This window comes from Gymnoscopelus microlampas (genome assembly GCF_963454915.1).
Source record: "Gymnoscopelus microlampas genome assembly, chromosome: 11".
In the NCBI taxonomy this organism is placed as follows: Eukaryota; Metazoa; Chordata; class Actinopteri; order Myctophiformes; family Myctophidae; genus Gymnoscopelus; species Gymnoscopelus microlampas.
The window spans coordinates 25534817-25554816 of NC_139948.1; the positions used below are offsets into that span (position 1 = coordinate 25534817).

At 44.0% G+C, this 20000-nt stretch overlaps 1 protein-coding gene across 1 annotated transcript in view; it reads left to right on the top strand.

Annotated features, from left to right (window-relative positions):
* Nucleotides 1-20000, top strand: part of myo15aa (myosin XVAa) — a 60518-nt gene that overhangs the window by 24912 nt on the left and 15606 nt on the right. The window contains exons 22-47 of the mRNA XM_084070682.1: nucleotides 62-237; nucleotides 708-792; nucleotides 1200-1232; nucleotides 2505-2586; nucleotides 2856-2986; nucleotides 4761-4856; nucleotides 6365-6600; nucleotides 7307-7497; nucleotides 8048-8120; nucleotides 8745-8936; nucleotides 9195-9307; nucleotides 10610-10704; nucleotides 11949-11997; nucleotides 12825-12899; nucleotides 15180-15257; nucleotides 15289-15324; nucleotides 16138-16202; nucleotides 16719-16856; nucleotides 17117-17162; nucleotides 17319-17460; nucleotides 17675-17753; nucleotides 17920-18046; nucleotides 18514-18629; nucleotides 18864-18923; nucleotides 19335-19410; nucleotides 19654-19769. Of these exons, the coding sequence (XP_083926808.1) occupies nucleotides 62-237; nucleotides 708-792; nucleotides 1200-1232; nucleotides 2505-2586; nucleotides 2856-2986; nucleotides 4761-4856; nucleotides 6365-6600; nucleotides 7307-7497; nucleotides 8048-8120; nucleotides 8745-8936; nucleotides 9195-9307; nucleotides 10610-10704; nucleotides 11949-11997; nucleotides 12825-12899; nucleotides 15180-15257; nucleotides 15289-15324; nucleotides 16138-16202; nucleotides 16719-16856; nucleotides 17117-17162; nucleotides 17319-17460; nucleotides 17675-17753; nucleotides 17920-18046; nucleotides 18514-18629; nucleotides 18864-18923; nucleotides 19335-19410; nucleotides 19654-19769 (2706 nt within the window). The remainder of the gene's footprint in view (nucleotides 1-61; nucleotides 238-707; nucleotides 793-1199; nucleotides 1233-2504; nucleotides 2587-2855; nucleotides 2987-4760; nucleotides 4857-6364; nucleotides 6601-7306; nucleotides 7498-8047; nucleotides 8121-8744; nucleotides 8937-9194; nucleotides 9308-10609; nucleotides 10705-11948; nucleotides 11998-12824; nucleotides 12900-15179; nucleotides 15258-15288; nucleotides 15325-16137; nucleotides 16203-16718; nucleotides 16857-17116; nucleotides 17163-17318; nucleotides 17461-17674; nucleotides 17754-17919; nucleotides 18047-18513; nucleotides 18630-18863; nucleotides 18924-19334; nucleotides 19411-19653; nucleotides 19770-20000) is intronic.

Consider the following 20000-nt stretch of genomic DNA (forward strand, 5'->3'; position numbering starts at 1 on the left):
TCCTCCGGCTGTGATCTTTAACCCCCCCCTCTGCTCTGTATGTGTACTGTATGTGTGCCAGTTGTTTCTAAAGGAGGACGTGTTCCAGCTTTGTGAGTTCAAACGTGAGCGTGTGCGTCACGTGGCGGCCCGTACTCTGCAGCGCTACACACGCCAGTTCTTGCTCTGTAAACTCATCATGTCCTTCCGCTGGAGGATCGTGGCCCTCCAGGCACGCTGCAAAGGCTTCCTCGCCAGGTACGCATTCTCAACAATGTTTGGTTTCAAACTAGCGACCAAGTTCCTGGTCAGCCTCTCTCTCTACCTCAATTGCCATCCCCTCCTGCACTGAAAAATCTTGAATGTTAATTTAAGTCTGTGAGAGTGTGCACAGATCAAAGAATAAAAACATCAAATATGGTAAATACGGCAAATAAAGTAAACACGATGTTATAATAATTACAATCAAAGCAGAGATCAAAATAAGAAAGAAAGGGTTGCAAGACCTTTAGGAACCTCTCTCCCTGAGTGGTAAATCTTAGATGTTCGTATGTGTGGTTTTTAAAAAATATTCTTGTGCATCTTTGATGCACAAGAAATACACTCTCCTGTCCATGCAAGGAATCAAACCAGCAACGTTGTAATTATTTATTTGGTTATATGGTTTGCATTTACAGCTTCATTCACCTGATAATCTCATACATATCATTTTGTGTCACCTCCTTTAGGAGGCGCTATGTGATTATGAGACAGAGTCTGATCCATTTCCGTTCAACGGTCAACATGTACGTCAACCGCAAAAGATACATCAAGGTACACGTTATTTTTCCTTTTATTAAGTTGGGTGTGCATTATACCGATCCAAGCTTTTTTTGACAGAGAGCAGAAAAGCAGAGAGCAAGGCAATGTATGGGCGTCACAGGAAAGAAAACAGGAAGACAGGATGATCCCGTGTCAGCAAGGGTTTTGAAATTAAGATTTTAACCAGCACACCATCATTGTGTACTTATTAAATGGAAACGTTGCTGATTTTTCAATCTAAATCCCATTGTTCTGATATGAGGAGTTTGCCAATAACTTGAAATGACCCATTTGGTTTGGGTTTTTGTCACACTATATTATTGATATCCTTACTTGTACTTATCCTAGAGCTATTTTTGTGGTTCACAATTAGATCTAAGAGGTGAAGTGGTTGGTTTAATTGTTGTTGCTGTTTACAGCTGCGTTGGGATGACCGCAGGCGAAGAGACAGGGTAAGAATAAAACTTTATGGGCCATTTTCAAGGTCAAGGATTGATTGATTGATTGATTGATTGATTGATTGATTACTTGATTGATTGATTGAATGCTTTATTAATCCGAAATGAGAACAGCACAAAAATTGCATTGTGGTCTTATGTATTCAATTCATCAACATAGCATACAAAATTAACACAATAATACACAATTGAATATCATCAACACATATCTGTGCACATAGACCAACAAAAGGAAAGTAAACCCAAATAGTCACATGTTCTACAATCAAAAGGCATGATACATGTCGTCGCTGTCGGGCGGCAACCGTATGTCCAAAACCATTACTTTTCAGGAAATGGAACCTGCATCCAATGTAGTTATTATTTTAGTCCAGTGTTTCTCAAACATTTTCATGTCAAGGACCCCCTAATTGAAATGTATTGGAACATCTGAAAATGTTTTGTGTGCCAGGGACCCCCGGAAGATTTGAATCATCTAAATTATTCGAAATGTTCAATACTTTCAAGATTTATTTTTCTTTAAAAATAGCAGATGTACAAGCTCGCAGCGCTGCACAAAGTCACGTGCTGTGAGCTTGTAATCTGCTATTTTTGGATAGCCAACGTATAAATGGATAAAGTGGTTAAAATGACCACTGGGGGTCCCCGGACCCCACTTTGAGAAACATTGATGTAGTCACAAGCTCTGTTTAATTAATTCATAAACCCACAGACACTATTAGGGCGGATTCAACCTCTTTCAACCTGGCATCCCTATTTGGCATGTCATTATAGGTGAAATATTTCAAATTGTTTCCAAAATATTGTGAAAATAGCTGTGACGCATTGGTGAGTTTGTAGATCTGCTATTTTCACTACTTTTGCCTGACACTGCCAAATGATGAGTATAAAATAAGGCATTCAAATCTCTGCTGAATTCAGATACGTTCACAAGGACACTTGAAGAGGAGGACATTTTGGGTCATAACAGACACACAGTGTTCTCAGGATATTACTGGAAAATAACCTCTTGTTCTTACAAAAACAAGGACTCACACACTTTCAGGCACACATGCACACACACATCACGCACACGCGTGCGCACACGCATGCACACACACACACACACACACACACACACACACACACACACACACACACACACACACACACACACACACACACACACACACACACACACACACACACACACACACACACACACACACACACAGACACACACACATACACACACACTGATCAATTGATGTTCTCTCTCTCCTCCAGGAGCTGACGAAGAGAGAGGTGGTGAATGTCACACATCTGGTGATTCCTGCAGAGCTGGGAGCCTTACTGCAGACAGCACTAAGTCAGTGTGTTTTTGTGTGTGTGCGTGTGTGTGTGTGCGTGCGTGCGTGTGTGCGTGCGTGCGTGCGTGCGTGCGTGTCAAATCGATTATTTTTTATTAAAATGGATCATTGATTATTTTATATAATCGATTACATCAAATAGTTAGTTGAACTGTTGCACCCTACAGTACTTTCATTATATATTTTTTAGCCTCTCACTGTCTGTCTATCTGTCTCTTTCTCTCTGACTTCATCTCTGTCCCTTACACCTCTCTGTCTCTCTCTCAAGGTGGTAAAGTGTTACATTCAGACTGCTTGGCTATGCTCCAGGCTCCTCACATCAGGGAGGAGACTCAGCACACGCTGCCTCTGGACATCAACAACTACCCCTTCTACCGCTACGTACAGACCTACTTCAGGGTTCGTTCAATGTTATTAGTACACAGAACAATTCGTTCATTTCGAACGATGATGCATTGTATTTGGTGGTGTGGTTCTGCGATGCTCATGATCTATGCAAGCATGGCACAGACTCTGAGATCACCCACCCCCACCCCGAAGCAGAGAACATTACACAGATATTACGTTGACATGATAATATACATATGAATCCCTCATTGGGTAGAACATGACACAATACATACTGTATGATATACAAGCTCATAGCGAGTCTCTTCGTGCCGCGCTATGAGCTTGTAGATCTGCTATTTTTGAAAAATCGTGAAAATTTGTCTAAATCTTTAAAACTTCTCTAAAAACATTTTCAACTTACATCTTTGCTTTTAGGGGTCCCTGGAACAACATATTTTGAGATGGGCTCTGCGACCAAATACATATAATGTTAGGGGGTCCTTGAGATGAAAAAGTTTGAGCAACACTGATATAGCAACATAAGTTTTACATAACTGTCTTCTTCTAAAACATAACTGTTTTAGAAGAAGACATTTTGTAGAATCGGCCTCAGGTCTTAATGTGGGGGCAAAGGATGAGGGGAAGAGAGAAAGAAAAGGATGGGGATGAAGAGGATGAGGGACTGAGGAGCATGGAAGACGTTGAGACAAATGTTCCAGGGGAGTGGAGCATTTGAATTGGAGGTCCGTCGAGGGGGTCGGGGGGTCCAGTGGATGACGCTGAAGACCCCCCATCAGTAGGCTGCCCTAGCCTTCCAGCTTTCGTGCCTAGAGGGGCGGGTTTAACATCTCCGGAGAGAGAATGCGTGTGATCCCATTGGTTCACCGATCTGTCCGTCAGCCCCCGCCCCGTCAACACAACATTACGAGCGACGCCCACTCCACTCTGGTTGGTTGGGGAAATGAAACACTTCCTATACCCAGAACACTGACTCGCTGATCCAGGCTTTTATTTTTTAGCAAAAATAAAAAATAAAAGCCTAGAGATCGAGGCTACCCCATCAGGAACCTGAAAAGTAAAGCATACGTAGAAGAGAAACACACAGAAAAGTGGGGAGAATGGAATGATGGAGGGTGCGAGATACAAATCACAGATGACAGGTTGACATAGCAAGATATAAATACCTCACTGATTGGCGTGAGGGGAGGAGATAAGGGAGGAGTTGTTATCAGAAGTGATCGGTATCACACACACACACACACACAGGAGTTATCAGAAGTGATCGGTATCACACACACACACAGGACTTATCAGAAGTGATCGGTATCACACACACACACACACAGGAGTTGTTATCAGATAGATTGGTGTCAAGTGAGGGGGAGGAGATGTTGTAATCAGGGTAGCAGGGGAGGACTGGGAGATGTTATCAGGTGAGATTGTTATCAGGCGTGGTCTCCCCCCCCCCAGTCCAGAACATACATTGTTCTAATTCCAATTTTTGGCATGTCTGCTACACTAGCCTAATACATAATTAATTTGCCAATTCTTATTGTTGATTTAATGCATACATCTGCACTTGAAACAACTGGGATTTGCATGGTGTATGAGCTGGTGTGACAGGCAGAAATATAAATAAATGTAGTCAAAGTGTACATGAATAATCTATCCAAGTCGTATTGGTAAAAATGTATAGTAATCTACAATGGAGAAAAGAAACATCTACAATGAATCTATCAATGGTTATGCGTTCACAGTATTTAGCCTAATATACAATCTACTCTAAGGTACAGCATATGGTTAATAAGGTGTACCTCCTCTTGTATCTCCCCTATCCATGTAGGAACCAAAGTTTGGAATGCTGATGGCTCCTATTGAGGCACCACTGACACGGATAGATGAGGACCTCAGAGAAGAAGCCCTGGGACTTTTCGTCATGGTGGGACCTTCTTCTGTCTTCTGTCGTATGTCCTTAGACCTTCAGCTCAGTTGCAGCAAGCCAGTCTAGTGTGTGATCATCTAGGTCAATTAAGCCACGATCGACCCGGACGGTTGGCGTAACCGTCTGGGCACCTAGGCTGGTAATCCCGATCCCCGACGATCTTTGCTGCGTGTCATCCCCCCCCATACCTCCCCCCATTTCCTGTCAGCCCACTGTAATCTATATCAATAAAGGCAAAAAGCCAAAAAGAGATCTTCTTTTTTAAATTAAGCCACGATCACCATTCGGTGTGGGTATTTGGGGCAGCTAGTTATCACGTGTTCCACAGTCTGTAATGGATCCCCACTGTCTGTGAGACCCCACTTCTGCCTTGCTGCACCGAAACGTCCCACACCCGTCCTCAGGTAATTGAGGGTTGTCCACTCCTTACGGGGGAGGTGCTGGCCAGGTACATCTGTGGGATCCTCGATGTAGAGGTGTTCTGCTGCCGTCCACTGGTCCCTCCATCTTGCCTTCACCCAGGAAGCCTTGGAAGTATCAGCTGGTGTTGTGCGTAGCAGTCCCTGGGCCTGTGTGGCAAAAAGGGGCCGTGACGACCTTGTGGAGGATGTGGGATTCACTCAACTGTGCGTTCCGAGCAAGGGCCAGCGTGGCTGCTTCTCGTCTGACTTCTGCTGGAGCGATTCCAGCGAGGATAGGCAGTTGATTAGTTGGAGTGGCTCGTAGATATCCGGAGACAGTCAGTAGGGCGGTGTTGAGGGCAGCGTCCAGCTTTTTGAGGTGAGGTGAGGTGACGTGAGGGCTACGGCTACAGACTGGGGCACATGGTGGGACCTCATCTGTGCTCTCACTTGCTTCTTTTGTGAACTAGTGTTGCAGAAGGGCTTTGTCTGTGATCTTGTCCCTTGACCGAACATGTTTTTCATCTAAGAGTTACAGATACAAAACCTGATTTGCTGACTTTGTTTAGATTAATTGAGGTCCTAATAAATTCTAATAAACGTAAACATTTGAAACTGCAGCCTGCTATATCCAAGGAGACTGCATTATTCTAATGTCGCCTGCTATAGAAACCCTCGCTGCAATGCATGTCATGCTTGCGTCACGTTACGAATTTCAGGTGACCAGAATCCAGAACGCAACAACACGTGAAATCAATCTTGTGTAACTTGAAACATCAGTATTTGTGTACGTTTATGTGTATGTTTCAGGCTTTAGACTTAGAACAGAGGATTTGAACTTCTGATATTTTTTGATATGTTCACTATTTCACTATTATAATTGTTCATTAATCGTGATCGAGGCAAAAGTTTGAAATAAGTGTGAGTCTGATTTGAAAATGTATCGCCCAGTCCTACTCCAAGATAAGATAAGACCTTTATTGCTCTCGCTATGGGAAATTCAGGCGCCAAATACAGTACAGCAGTTAAAAACAGATTACAGGGCAAGCAAAAGGGGAACAGTCGTCCTAATTTCCATAGGTCTTTGGTCTGTGTGTTCTGTAGGTGTTGAGGTTCATGGGGGACCCCCACCTGAATGGTGCTCCCGAGAACCTGTTTGGGAACTACATCATCCAGCGCGGCCTGTCTTCGCCGGGGTTACGGGATGAGATCATGTCTCAGGTGGCCAATCAGGTGTGGCGGAACTTTAACCCTCACAACGCCGACAGAGGCTGGCTGCTGCTGCTGGCCTGTGCCTGTGCCTTCGCACCGTCACCCAAGTTGGAGAAACACCTGCTGAAGTGAGGATTACTTGCATGCTGTCTCAAGCACTCCTATGCTCGCTCACGCACGCACGCACGCACACGCGCACTGTTCATGCTTCAAGTAAATTAAGGAAATTGTAACTGATATACAGCTGGCTCAAACAAACCAGTAATGATACGGATATTATCGTGCATTTAGGAGGCTGAGAATCATTTATTTAGGAAGTTGAGACACATGCATTTAGGGAGTTGAGACTCATGCATTTAGGAAGTTGAGACTCATGCATTTAGGAAGTTGAGACTCATGCATTTAGGAATATGAGACTCATGCATTTAGGAAGTGATGCATTGCAGTGAATTATGTAACACATCATCTTCAGGTAGGTGGAACCTGCATTTCCAAGGGGCGGATTAAAAAATGCCTCTTGTCATAAACCAGACCCATATTTGCATACTGGGCCCTTTTTTTTTTTGCACTGGCAGATTCGTCTGGTTTCCAGGCTAGGTAGACGCAGCTTCGCACATATTGATTTTGATAGATTTTTGTATATTTATGTGGCTTGTTGTTGTGTTAGGTCTTGAGGTTGTGTCTTTGTTGTGTTATTCTAGTGTCTTTGTTTTGCTGTTCTATTGTCTAGTGTTTCTGTGTGTGTATTGTCTGCTGTAGTGTGTGGTGTGTTCTACTTGACCTTAATTAACTGCTGAATACATCTAATGCTTCACTTGACCTGTCTCTCTCCAGGTTTGTGTCTGACCATGCCCCCATTGGTTGCCAGGCGCTGCTGCAACACCGACTCATACAGGCCAATCAGAAGTCCCAGTTGAGTTCAGGCCCCGCCCCTGAGACCGCACGGACCTATCCACTGTCTCTGCTGGAGTGGACAGCCAATAGGAAGAAGGCTAACATGGTGCTGCAGGTGTATTGCTTAGACGGTGAGCCCGGTCCTCTCCCTCGTCTGTTGCTGCTAGGAGATTTTGAGTTTAATTGATATGTCTTACCTACATCAGTAATATAAATTTAAAAGTGTTAAAAACTGCTTTGCAAAAATACAAATAAAAAGATAAAAACAATGCCACGCTTGAAGAGAGAAGCAACCGGGTGTTGTGTAACAGGGCTGGGCTGCTTCATCCCATGGGATAAATGTGATATTGACCACCATTCATTATTCATAGCAGGTCAGGATCAATTGGCAGAACACCAAGGCTCTCAGTATGACATTGGCAGAATGAGTTGAACATAATATTGATTTGATTTGTACAGTAAATAGATAAGATGGTTGCAAGCGTGCACGTAGCCCTCTAGCGGCAGTGATGTCAGACTTTGGTGCTCTTTCATCCTTTTGACAGATATGTACAAATATATGCATATCCATTTTAGTCAATATGTGAATCAATCAATCAAACTTTTTTTTCCCTCCCTCACTCACTCTCTCTCTCTCTCTCTCTCTCTCTCTCTCTCTCTCTCTCTCTCTCTCTAATGTAGGTGTGTCGTTTCTCTGTCCAACACACTCATGGACCAGTGGGGAAGATCTAGCAGGCGATGTTCTTCGACACAGGTTCAAATATTAACATTATTTTCGTATGCATCCTCTGTCCAATGGCGGATCCGCAAAGTTAGCAATTTTAGTCTTAATAATGTCCAGATGGATTTACTTGCACTCAGTACATTAGGTTAATGTACTTGGCTGCTGTATCTTCTATTCTTCTTAAAAGAACTCTTAAGAAATAGTGAAAATATCAGATCTACAAGATCGTCTATTTTCACTTGTTTTGGGTCTTGAGCAAAAAGTTTTTGGAACCACTGTTCTAGTAGCCTCGGAAACCCATGGCTTTTTTTTTTTTGCAAAAGAAAAAAGCCTGGGGGAAGATCCCAGGAACTGTGGTCTCGGAGCGGGAGTGAACCTTGTTACCTCCTAACCAATCAGAGTGCAGAGGGGCGTCGCTCCAAATTTGGTGACGTCAGTATTCTACAATGTTGCACAGACCAGGGGGGGAGGGGAGTAGGAGGGGGGCGGGGGGAGGGGAGGCGGGGACATAGATTGGTGAAGCAATCGGAGGACGCGCCTTGCTCCGGGCGCCTGGGTTTGGATCCGCCCTTCGAGACCATGGATTGCTCTCGTTCTCTCAGGCTACTGTTCTAGAGGGTTTATGTCTCATGTGGTTAATGTGTTGTTTGTCAGGGGAGTGTCAGAGTGGTGGAAGGGTTGTTCCATTCTGATGAAGGAGCACGGCCAGTGGGTGGAGTTAGCAGGTCATGACTATGTGATGGACCTGATATCAGACCTGGAGCTGCCAGCTGACTTCCCCAAGCAGAAGAGCTACTTCATCCTTAGCGCAGAGGACCCTTCCAGGGTCAGAGTCAAGACCAGTCTGTGAGTGCAGAACACACGCACGCACACACACACACACACACACACACACACACACACACACACACACACACACACACACACACACACACACACACACACACACACACACACACACACACACACACACACACACACTGGGAAGCTTGTATGAATGGATAAAAATGTGCACACTTGGTGAGCAACTTAGTCAGGGGAAATATTTAACTTATGCCTCTCATATCCTCTCCTCTCTATCTCAACCTTTCTATTCCACCACAGTACTTTGTTTGGAGGTGGTTTTGACTCAGATGAGGAGGTGCCTGCCTCACATCCTCTTAGCAGCGGCAAACCAGCTTACAGTCTGCCTGACTCAGACGGATACTACAGCCATGGTACACACACATGCACACACGCACGCACAGACAAACAAGCACATCTCCATACACGTGACGTGACCAGGTATTTGCATATGCTAACCACATGAACGCTGTGATAGGGTTCTGGCTAGAGACTAGTGAGAACAAAACATCTTTTGTTACATTTGATTACGTTTTTTGTTTAAAACAATGGGGAGAGCAGCAGTTAAAGTTTCAGAATAAATAAGGAACAGTGTAGGATAGTTAGATATGAATTCACCTGTTGAAAAAAACCATTGACCCCCAAATCAGAGCTCAAGTGTGAGCTATTATTATTATCTCCGCCAGGAGCCGTAAGGCAAATGGATAAACAAAATACGACTTTCAACCTGGCGTCCCTATGATACTGTGTATCATTGTCTATTCTATGGGCAGTACTTGAACTGGAGCAACATGGTGCTGTTTGGTAACTGCACCATGCAGCTTCACTGTACATTGCACTACTTGTTAACATATCCTCCACTGCAAAAAAATGATTTTTTTTGCACCAGATTGCTCCACATTCAGCCATAGACTATACACTTTACATCGGTAGATTGTCATTTTGATCCCAACAGCCTTTCTTTGCTTTACTAAAAAAAAGGTTCAAATGTCTATTTATCCTAAATGATTCTTGTTCATATTCTTTTTTTAAATTTAGAGTAGCCAATTATTTTACCCCCTTATTCTCCCCAATTTAGTCGTTATGCCAATTCATTCTTCCCCACACACATTTCTGTGTTGTCACTGCTGTTGTTTCCTACTGACTCAGCTGCCAGTGAGGAGCCCCTCACCGGGAGGACAACTCCCGCCCAACATTCAGGTGGCGCCCCAGCCTGTAGGAGTATGTGCAATAAGCAATATCAACCTCCCCGCCCGGCTTCCCTCCCCCGAACACGTGCCAATTGTGTTCGCAAAGATGCCCGACAATGTCGGATGCATCACGATGGATTCGAACTCACAACCTCCGTGGTGGTGGGCAGGGACTTTACCACTGTGCGAACCGAGCGACCATTCATGTTCATTTCTGATTAGTTTTTCTTTTGGTGCATATACTCTTACACCTGCAATGAAAATAAAGTCATTGGATTGAATTTATGTGCTTTGTACTGTGTGTGTGTGTGTGTGTGTGTGTGTGTGTGTGTGTGTGTGTGTGTGTGTGTGTGCGTGCGTGCGTGCGTGCGTGCGTGCGTGCGTGCGTGCGTGCGTGCGTGCGTGCGTGCGTGCGTGCGTGCGTGCGTGCGTGCGTGCGTGCGTGCGTGCGCGTGCGTGCGTGTGCGTGCGTGTGCGTGTGCATAGTGGAGTCAGATGCATTCAGTGATGGTCAGACTCAGAGAGGAATGGACCGCTATCTGGACAGCCTGTTTGACCCTGTCCTGTCAGACACCAGCATGGTGAGTAGCAGTGTGCGCACACACACACACACACACACACACACACACACACACACACACACACACACACACACACACACACACACACACACACACACACACAACTACTCCATGGACTCCCTCATTAAGATACCCTGTGAATTCCTGACTGTTAATTTAACTCTGAGAATAAGGGTCCATTTGGTATTGTAAAAACAATACCAAAAAACAGTACACAAAACAAAATATAGAAAGGAAAAGTGCCAGGAGGAGGCAAGAAGGGCTTATACGAGGCCTCTACCCATGTATAACACAATAAAAACATTAACAGGATTTGCAAACAGCAAATAGTTGAAATACATGATTATACCTGATTATCAATATAGAGACACTCTCAGAGTTCAAATGAACACTCAGGATTTCATTGTGCAGCGCCTTCATTGCACCTGATCTGCCCGTGTGAGTATGAATGGAACGACATGTTGATTGATGTGTGGAACATGTGACCCATGTGTATGAATGGGGCAGGCCATGATCGGCTGCTAGCCGGGGGGGCTTATTAGGTTACTGAGTGACCTGCACTACCTTACAGTATTTACCTGTGGCACCAGGCAACGCACTTTCAACGCATTCGCACATTCGGGGGATTGGTAATGTATTACAACAGATTAGTGTTGTGATCAGTATATCAGCGCGTCTGTGTGTGACTGTTATTTTATCTTATCGATCTGTGTGTGTGTGTGTGTGTGTGTGTGTGTGTGTGCGTGTGCTTTCTTTTGTTTTTTCAAGTGTCCCCAGGGAGTATTCAGTTTGCATGACTCTACTAGCTCACTCAGCAGAGGTTTCGAAAACACCAATAGAATAGAATACGTCTCCTCTCCTTCTTTCCTTTAGACTTTCTCTCTCTCTTTCACTTTCTCTCTCTCTCTCTCTCTCTCTCTCTCTCTCTCTCTCTCTCTCTCTCTCTCTCTCTCTCTCTCTCTTTCTCATGTTGTTGGTACTTGAGCCGATCATTCTCATACTGTCCAAAAACATTCTTGCCCTTGCTGTCCATACTTCACTCATTCTCACTATCCTTCCATCTCTTTCTCTCTCTCTCTCTCTCTCTCTCTCTCTCTCTCTCTCTCTCTCTCTCTCTCTCTCTCTCTCTCTCTCTCTCTCTCTCTCTCTCTCTCTCTCTCTCTACCTGTTCCTTTTCTTCTATCTGTCCCTGTCTTTCTGTCTGTGTACCGTATCTCTCTTACTGTCTCTCTTTGTTTTGTCAGGACATGGAGAGGACCAGCAGTATAACAGCCAGGATAAAAGGAGGAGGAGGTATCTATTAGTTTGATTTACCTTACAAGTTGTTTCATAAAAAAAACATGGTTTTGTTTTTGTATTGTTATTGTTCTGTTTGGGAAAATTGGTCTGATGAATGGAGTTTTATGTTATCAAGCTGAAATATTGTGCAATGGGGTTCGTTTTAGCATAAGATGACTACTGCAATCTTCTCTAGATAATGTGTTAAATTCAGATATATCATTACAATCTGAAATATGGTTCTATAGTGATACTTGTTCATTGTTTGTACCCGTTGGTCATGATAAGAAAGCGTGTGGCCGTTTTTCAACAGCCACATGAAAATGTACATCGATGTGTACATTTTCAATGCACAAGGATGTTTTTAATTGAGTGATAACACAAATTGCTTTCACTTTATACAGCATATGGCTATGGCCTCCTAACTGTGGTTATGTGTGAATGTAGAAAACAGAGTTTACACAAAAGTCAGTCTATATGGGCCAAAGGTATCTTTGATGACAAAGGTTGTTTTTTAAATCCCTTTGCTTCTGTTATTGCTGTTACTAAAGTGTGTAAATGTGGTTGCGGTTGACTGTGTGTGCGTGTGTGCATGTGTGTGTGTGTGTGTGTGTGTGTTTGTATACCTACAAGAAACCTTATCTCATGCTTTATCATAATTGTCATTATTATGACAGTTATGTTATGTTGCTTCTATGTGCTCAGTAAAATTATCAGTGTTCATTTTTTCATTTGTACCTCTGAGAGACATTTGCACACTCTCAGTTGAATGAACGTTTCAGAATGCTACTGTGTGTTGTATTATTGTACATTTAAACTAAACTGATGCAACTGTCTCAAAGGAGTAACGGCAGAAGAGGGAGAGCAGGGTGAAACACCCCCGGTCAGACCCTATCCTCCAGGAATACGCCCAGGAGGTCAGATACTGTGTGTGTGTGTGTGTGTGTGTGTACTCCCTGGTTCTCTCTATCTCTTTCTCTCCCTCCCTCTGCATTTCTCCCTTCCTTTCCCTCTCCTTCCCTCCCTTGCTCTCTTTCTCCTCCTCTTTCCAGCTCTCTCACTCCCCACTCCCTCTTCACTGACTCATCTCTCTCTTTGCCACCCTCTCTGCTCTCTGTGTGTGTTCATCATTAATTCAGTCTGTTCTAAGTGGGTCTTAAATGCTTAGCATTAGCCTCCGGCTGATAAATGGTTCTGTGCTCTTTCTGTCTAGAGCAGTCGGCATGTCTGTTTAGCCGCAGCCACCTGTTTGTGTGTGTGTGTGTGTGTGTGTGTGTGTGTGTGTGCGTGCGTGCGTGCAAGCGTGCGTGCGTGCGTGCGTGTGTGTGTGTGTGTGTGTGTGTGTGTGTGTGTGTGTGTGTGTGTGTGTGTGTGTGTGTGTGTGTGTGTGTGTGTGTGTGTGTGTGTGTGTGTGTGTGTGTGTGGGTGCGACGTGCGTGCGTGCGTGCATGCGTGAGTGTGTGTGTTGGATGACTAAATGACTAAGTGCTGAACTTGAGTCTGGTGATCATATGAACTCTTGACAGGTGAGATCAGGTGAGGTGACGTGGGACTCACCTACCTCAAGCTCCTTTTACCAATCTACAATATATATTATATCTATGTATGTAGATTTATAAGTTCTTATACTGTAGGTAAGTAGGTATAAATACTGTAGGTAGTTACAGCAGGTAGGTAGGTAGGTAAGTTGATATATAGGTAGGTAAGTAAGTAGATCTATGTAGGTAGGTAGATGTATAGATGAATAGGTTGATAGGTAGGTAGGTAGCTACGTAGGTATTATTGTTAGATTGTTAAGTAAGTAGGTCAGAGTAGATGGATAGGTAAATGTATCGCTGTTGTTGGGCAGAAACCTCTTATCTCCATATTCTACCTTTTTGTGTTTTTTCGTAAATGAATGCCTTACTTGATCATACTACAGTGTCACACAAAATCATCAAAAGTAGCAAGCACAAGCTCGAAACGTGACGCGAAACGTGACGCGAAACGTAACACGAAGCGGCGCGTAGGTGAGTAAGTACTGTAAATACTGTAGATGGGTAACGTTATAGGTAGGTGTTTAGGTAGATAAGGTATAGGTAGGAATAGAATAGAATAGGTAGGTAAGAAGGACTATAGGTCTGTCTGCATGTAGGTAGATAGGTACAGTAGGTAGGTATACAGTATATGTAGATAAGTTAGTAGGCAGGCAGACCGACAGATAGATGCAGTATGCAGGTAAGTGAGTAGATACGTAGGTAAGTCAGTTGATTGGTAGTCTCGCATAGCCAGACCTTTCACAGCTCCGCCCACTCCGCTCCTCAGGCAGAGAGTAGGCGGAGCTGTAAGCGTCAGGCTATTTCAAGACTAGTTGATTGGTAATTAAGGAAGGTAGATAGGTCAATTGGAAGGTAAATAAGTAGATATATTAGTTGGGTAAGTAGGCAGTTAGGTAAGTAGTGGTGAGTATAGGTAATCAGCTGTATGCAGTGTAAAGTTCTCTCACTTTATTCCCTCTGCAATGAGCGGTCTCACCTCATAGATAATGAATAGACGTCTAGTCACTGTAACCGCAGATGACCGTCTCCTTCTCTATAGGTATCTGTCTGTCACTCTCTCTCTGACTACATTCGTTATATCTCTTGCTCTCTTTCTACCTTTCTCTTGCTCTATTTTCTCTTTCTTCTCTTCTTAGCTCGATAGTCCGTCTTTTCCGTTGTTTCTCTTCCTCTGTCATCATTATCACTCTTTTTGCGTCCATGTCTGTTTGGCTCCTTTCCCCACTTGAACTGAAATGTGTTAATCAACTAGTAATGTTCCATGTTGGCCTAATGTGGGAGCAGAAGCTGGTGTAGATATATGTAATATTTGGTTCCGTATACCTCCCCACTCTCGGCTGCTATGATTTACATAATTCTTAATCTTCTCCTAGGTGGAAAAGAAATGGTCCGATTTCTGTAATGTAATGTACGAATGTGTAATGTACGACTACAACCTTGCACCATTGAGCCAGCTCTATATCTCTGTCCTGGTATTCTCTCTGGTGTTGTATGTATGTGGGAGGCTATTCCTCAGACCTTACTCAGTAAGGTATATGCAGTTTTGTAAAAAAAACACATCAAATTTCCCCACCCCCACCAGTCAGTTTTACACGGGAGTATTTTAGATGGCTTGCTCTTAACCCTGTCTCCCACCTGCCTGCCACTCCCATCCCAAAGCCGTCCCAGTGCTCCCAGTAGCAGGAGGGATGATGGCTCCTGTCCCGGCCATGCCCATCCGCTCCCATCACCACCACCGTGAGCTGTATGAACAACAACAAAGAGAACTAGAACAAGAACCACCACCACCACCACCACAACCACGGTACCACTTCTATAACCAGCCGCCACCTGATAGTCCATACTACCAAGAACCTACTACACCTAAACACACCCCCCATACCCAGTCCCCCTCCTCTGGGGTCCTTGCATCATCCTCTGCCACTGTGGGGGGCGATGGTGCCGGGGCGTCCTCGCTCTCTGGGGTTTCCATGGCCCCTGTGCCAGGGATGACCTCTGTTCCTGTGGTGCCAGGCTTACCTCCAGGTATGCCGGATACGGCAAAGGGGGGTTGAGAGGCGTTGGATTTGTCAGCATGTGTGGCCCCTCAGTGTGCAGGGCGTGGTGGAGTTTGGTCGGTCTGTGATGAAATGGTAACAAGTGGTAACAAATGTGTTACAGTATGTTCACAATGAAAGTTTATAGGTTTGATCTGTTGGATGCGGTTTATTTGATCAGCATGGGAGTCTGAAGTCTACTGTGTGTTGTTTGCAGTGGGGTGTGTCGTGTTTGTGTGTTTATTTCTATTTGCACAGCAAAATTGCAAGTGTTCATTTATCTCAGAGTATAAAATATACACATATACGCTTATTTACCCAGTCAAGATTAAACATTTGGGATTTTACTGTGTGTCTTTCAGACTCAGCAGTGTGTGCCTCCTCTGTTTTCTACATAGCCGAGTGTGCATACTGTAGTATGTTGTCTGTTGTTTGACATGTGTATTTGTGTGTATTTGTGTGTGTGTGTGTGTGTGTGTGTGTGTGTGTGTGTGTGTGTGTGTGTGTGTGTGTGTGTGTGTGTGTGTGTGTGTGTGTGTGTGTGTGTGTGTGTGTGTGTGTGTGTGTGTGTGTGTGTTTAGGATCAGAACAGACTGTACTGGCTCAGCAGCAACAAGCCATCATCAACCAGCAAGCTATCATTCTGGTCTGTGTCCAAGTTACCTCCATTCACTCTGTACTTCTGTACTCATTTACGCTTTGGAATTAATCACATACAGTAGCCTATGTATTTTCCTGCTATAATATCTTGTTTTAGCCACATATACTTCAGCCCTATATACTGTACTTAAGCCCTATATACTACACCATATGATGAATAGCGATAATAGACGATTTAGAAGCTCACAACGTGTCGCTATGTGTTGCATTGTGACCTTGTAGGTCGGCTGTAGGTTGGCTGTTTCGCATTTTGCTATACTGACATGCCCGAAATGGGCATGCCATTTTGAAAGTGTTTAATGATAACAGATATAATTAATGCATCGCGATCATGCACAGAATAAAAGAATAACTCCTGTGTGTGTGTGTGTGTGTGTGTGTGTGTGTGTGTGTGTGTGTGTGTGTGTGTGTGTGTGTGTGTGTGTGTGTGTGTGTGTGTGTGTGTGTGTGTGTGTGTGTGTGTGTGTGTGTGTGTGTGTGTGCGTGTGTGTGTTCCTCCCAGGCCCAGCAGATGACCATGCAGGCCATGGCTCTCCAGCAGCAGATGTTGGCCAACTTCCCTCCCGCCGGCCCGGCCCCCCAGTCGCCCCACATTCAATACCACCCATACTCCCCACATCACTCCCGCACACCCAGCCCTGTGAGTCACTACATCTTTTTCAATTTCTTCTATACTTTCAGGGATATCTGGCCCCATGGAGCGTGTGTGCTCACACACGCTCACACAAATACACAGTATGTGACCTGTTCTGCTGCACTGAAATATCACATGTTGAATTGTATGCACTGCAAGAGAGAGAGAAGAGGACATTCTTACAGTAGCATCACAATGTGAACATTGACCTAAACTCTGACCAGCTTTTAACCGCCCCCTCTTGCTGTGTCTCTGTCTTTCTGCAGGTCAAAGATCTGTACGATCCGTACAAGCCTTCAGACAGGGGAATGAGTATGTCACCCGCGACACAGTTGTGTCAGTGTTGCATGACATTTGTAGATCTGTTATTTTAGGAGTGATTTTGATCATTTTCACCTATAATGTTAAAGTGATTAAATAAGTACTGTATGTGTGTAGGCTTAAATGTAACAGAGTGGTATGTTCCAGGTCCAACACGAGGCCCCTATCCTGAAGATGTGGTACGGTCCACTGTCAGCAACACAGAGCGCATAGAGCCAAGTCACGACATCAAAGACATCGTCAAACACCATCATCCTCCTGCCGCGCCTGCTCCTCCTCAGTCACAGAGGTAGAGGCGCCTCCTCATGCTTGACCAAACTATGACCAAAATGACAAAGACTGAAACTAAATACATGTTTTATGTATGTATGTTAGTTTTGGACGTACACAATATTGTTTCATTTCAGTTAACCTTTTTTTTACACCTGATTTTATTATTTAGGAGAGAATCCGTTATCTTGTATTAACTATAATATCCTTGGTGTTTTATTGTGTGTGAGTAGGTTTGTGAAGAAGCCAGACCCCCATGATGAAGCCATGGAGATCCTTAAAGACCAGATGGCCAACCCTCCACCACCACAGGTACATACCTATACACGCACGCCCACACACACACACACACACACACACACACACACACACACACACACACACACACACACACACACACACACACACACACACACACACACACACACACACACACACTGCATCTGTTTCTCTGACTGTCTCCATTTGTCACACTCAGAGGAAGCCCCCATCCTCTGCACCCCCGGCCCGGTCCAGGGAAGAGGGAGGAGCTAGGGGTAGCAAGATAACCAGATCCCGCCCCTTGGGTCCAGCCCTGCCTCACACAAGCCCCACCCCTCCACCAGGTGAGCATGTCACATCAAAGTCTTCAATCATGTCTGTTCCAGATATTTCCAAAAGGTAGGATTATTACGCCATGTAACACGCTCACAGCACTTTTCAATGCGATGCGTTGGGAGCTTGTAGATGAGCTGTTTTTTCTATTTCTGAATATTTTTGAAAGTATAAAATAGTGAAGTGGTTAAACTATGGAATATACCAAACATTTATATAAGCATTTGGGATGTGCAATTTTCTGAAATGAACTGAAATTATGTCGTATGCAATTTTGAGCTGCACCTTTGAGCTGCATTTTGATGCATGAAAAGTGCTATATAAAAAAAGCTGTGTGTGTGTGTGTGTGTGTGTGTGTGTGTGTGTGTGTGTGTGTGTGTGTGTGTGTGTGTGTGTGTGTGTGTGTGTGTGTGTGTGTGTGTGTGTGTGTGTGTGTGTGTGTGTGTGTGTGTGTGTGTGTGTGTGTGTGTGTGTTCAGTCTCTAGAGAGTTGCCAATAGAGGAAGAGACCATTCAGACTCAGCTTCACAGCAGGACCAGTGATGATCACTATACCTACACCAATGTACCCTGGAAGCTTTACCTCAGGAAAGAGGTGAAACTTACACACACATTATTACACAGGCATACAGTATAGGCAGATTAGGCACACACGCAAGCACATTTACATTTTACATTTGTTCTTGTTTATCTATGTGATGAGCTCATACAGTACAGCAGAGCTTTACACTCACATTCACAAAATTGATTATTTTCAGACCTATGCACACATTGTGATACACAGATATTCAGTATAATGTATATCTATGATGTCATGATGCGTTCCCAGGTGTTTTACCCTAAAGAAACCTTCAACAATCCCCTCATACTGGACCTGCTGTTCAAACAGGTCAGTGACAGCTTAAGTGGATCATTCCAAACGTGCTCAGAAATGTGCTTGTGATAAGTATAGTCAAATATAAAATGTATTTATTTAAAAATTGCACAAATAGCAGAAGTTGAAAATGTATCATTTTTCCGTTGTGTGTATTTGGGGCAAATAATGGCTTCAAGCTCAAATGCTGTGTCCACTGTGAATGCTACAGAGCAAAGTGATCATTTTTATGTTTGGTGTGAATGCACCTTTGAAGGGAGTGTGTTAGTGAACTTCTTTGCTATATCCTGTTTTGACTTCCATGCTTGTCAGTTACTAAAGACATACACACACTTACACATGGCAACCATCAAATACAGTAGCAGGAAATGGCAATAGGTGTGCACGAGGAGAGTGCATGTTACCATTTGCTTCTGCTTTGTGTAGATTCACCATGACACCTTCTCTGAGGCCTGTATTCGCATCACCCAGGAGGAGAAGCAGAAGATGAAAAATCTCTTTGGTAGGAATGAATGAGTTGACATGAGATGAGTTTTTGTCTCTGTGGTGTTTTCCCAAGGCTCTCTGTTCCGTTGAGGCCCAGCTGATTTCTAATTATATCTGTAAATCATTGTTTCACCTGGTATGTATGTCATGTTGAAGATTGTCATTATTAGAAAATAAAGGTGGTCTGTCTCTCTCTCTCTCTCTCTCTCTCTCTCTCTCTCTCTCTCTCTCTCTCTCTCTCTCTCTCTCTCTCTGACAGCGGAGAACAATGTGCACCAGGTCACAGGCACACAGGATGAGACGGCGAAGAAGAAAGCAGTCACCCTGGCTAAAGACTTGTGGGAAATCTACTTCTCTCGTCTGTTCCCTGCCTCTGTGAGTCTGTGTCTGTTTCTATATGATGACTTCTGCTTTATCAACAGTGACAAACAGGGAAGGAAGGTGTACATTTGAAGCTTGACTAAAACTTATGGCATTGCATTGCAGGTAGGCCAACAACAGTATGCCTGTGTACAAAGCAGAATTGTGTTAATCTAACAACTATCAATCTGCCACCCCTACTTTCACATTTCAAATATGTAAAAGAAAATATACTAATAATAAAAA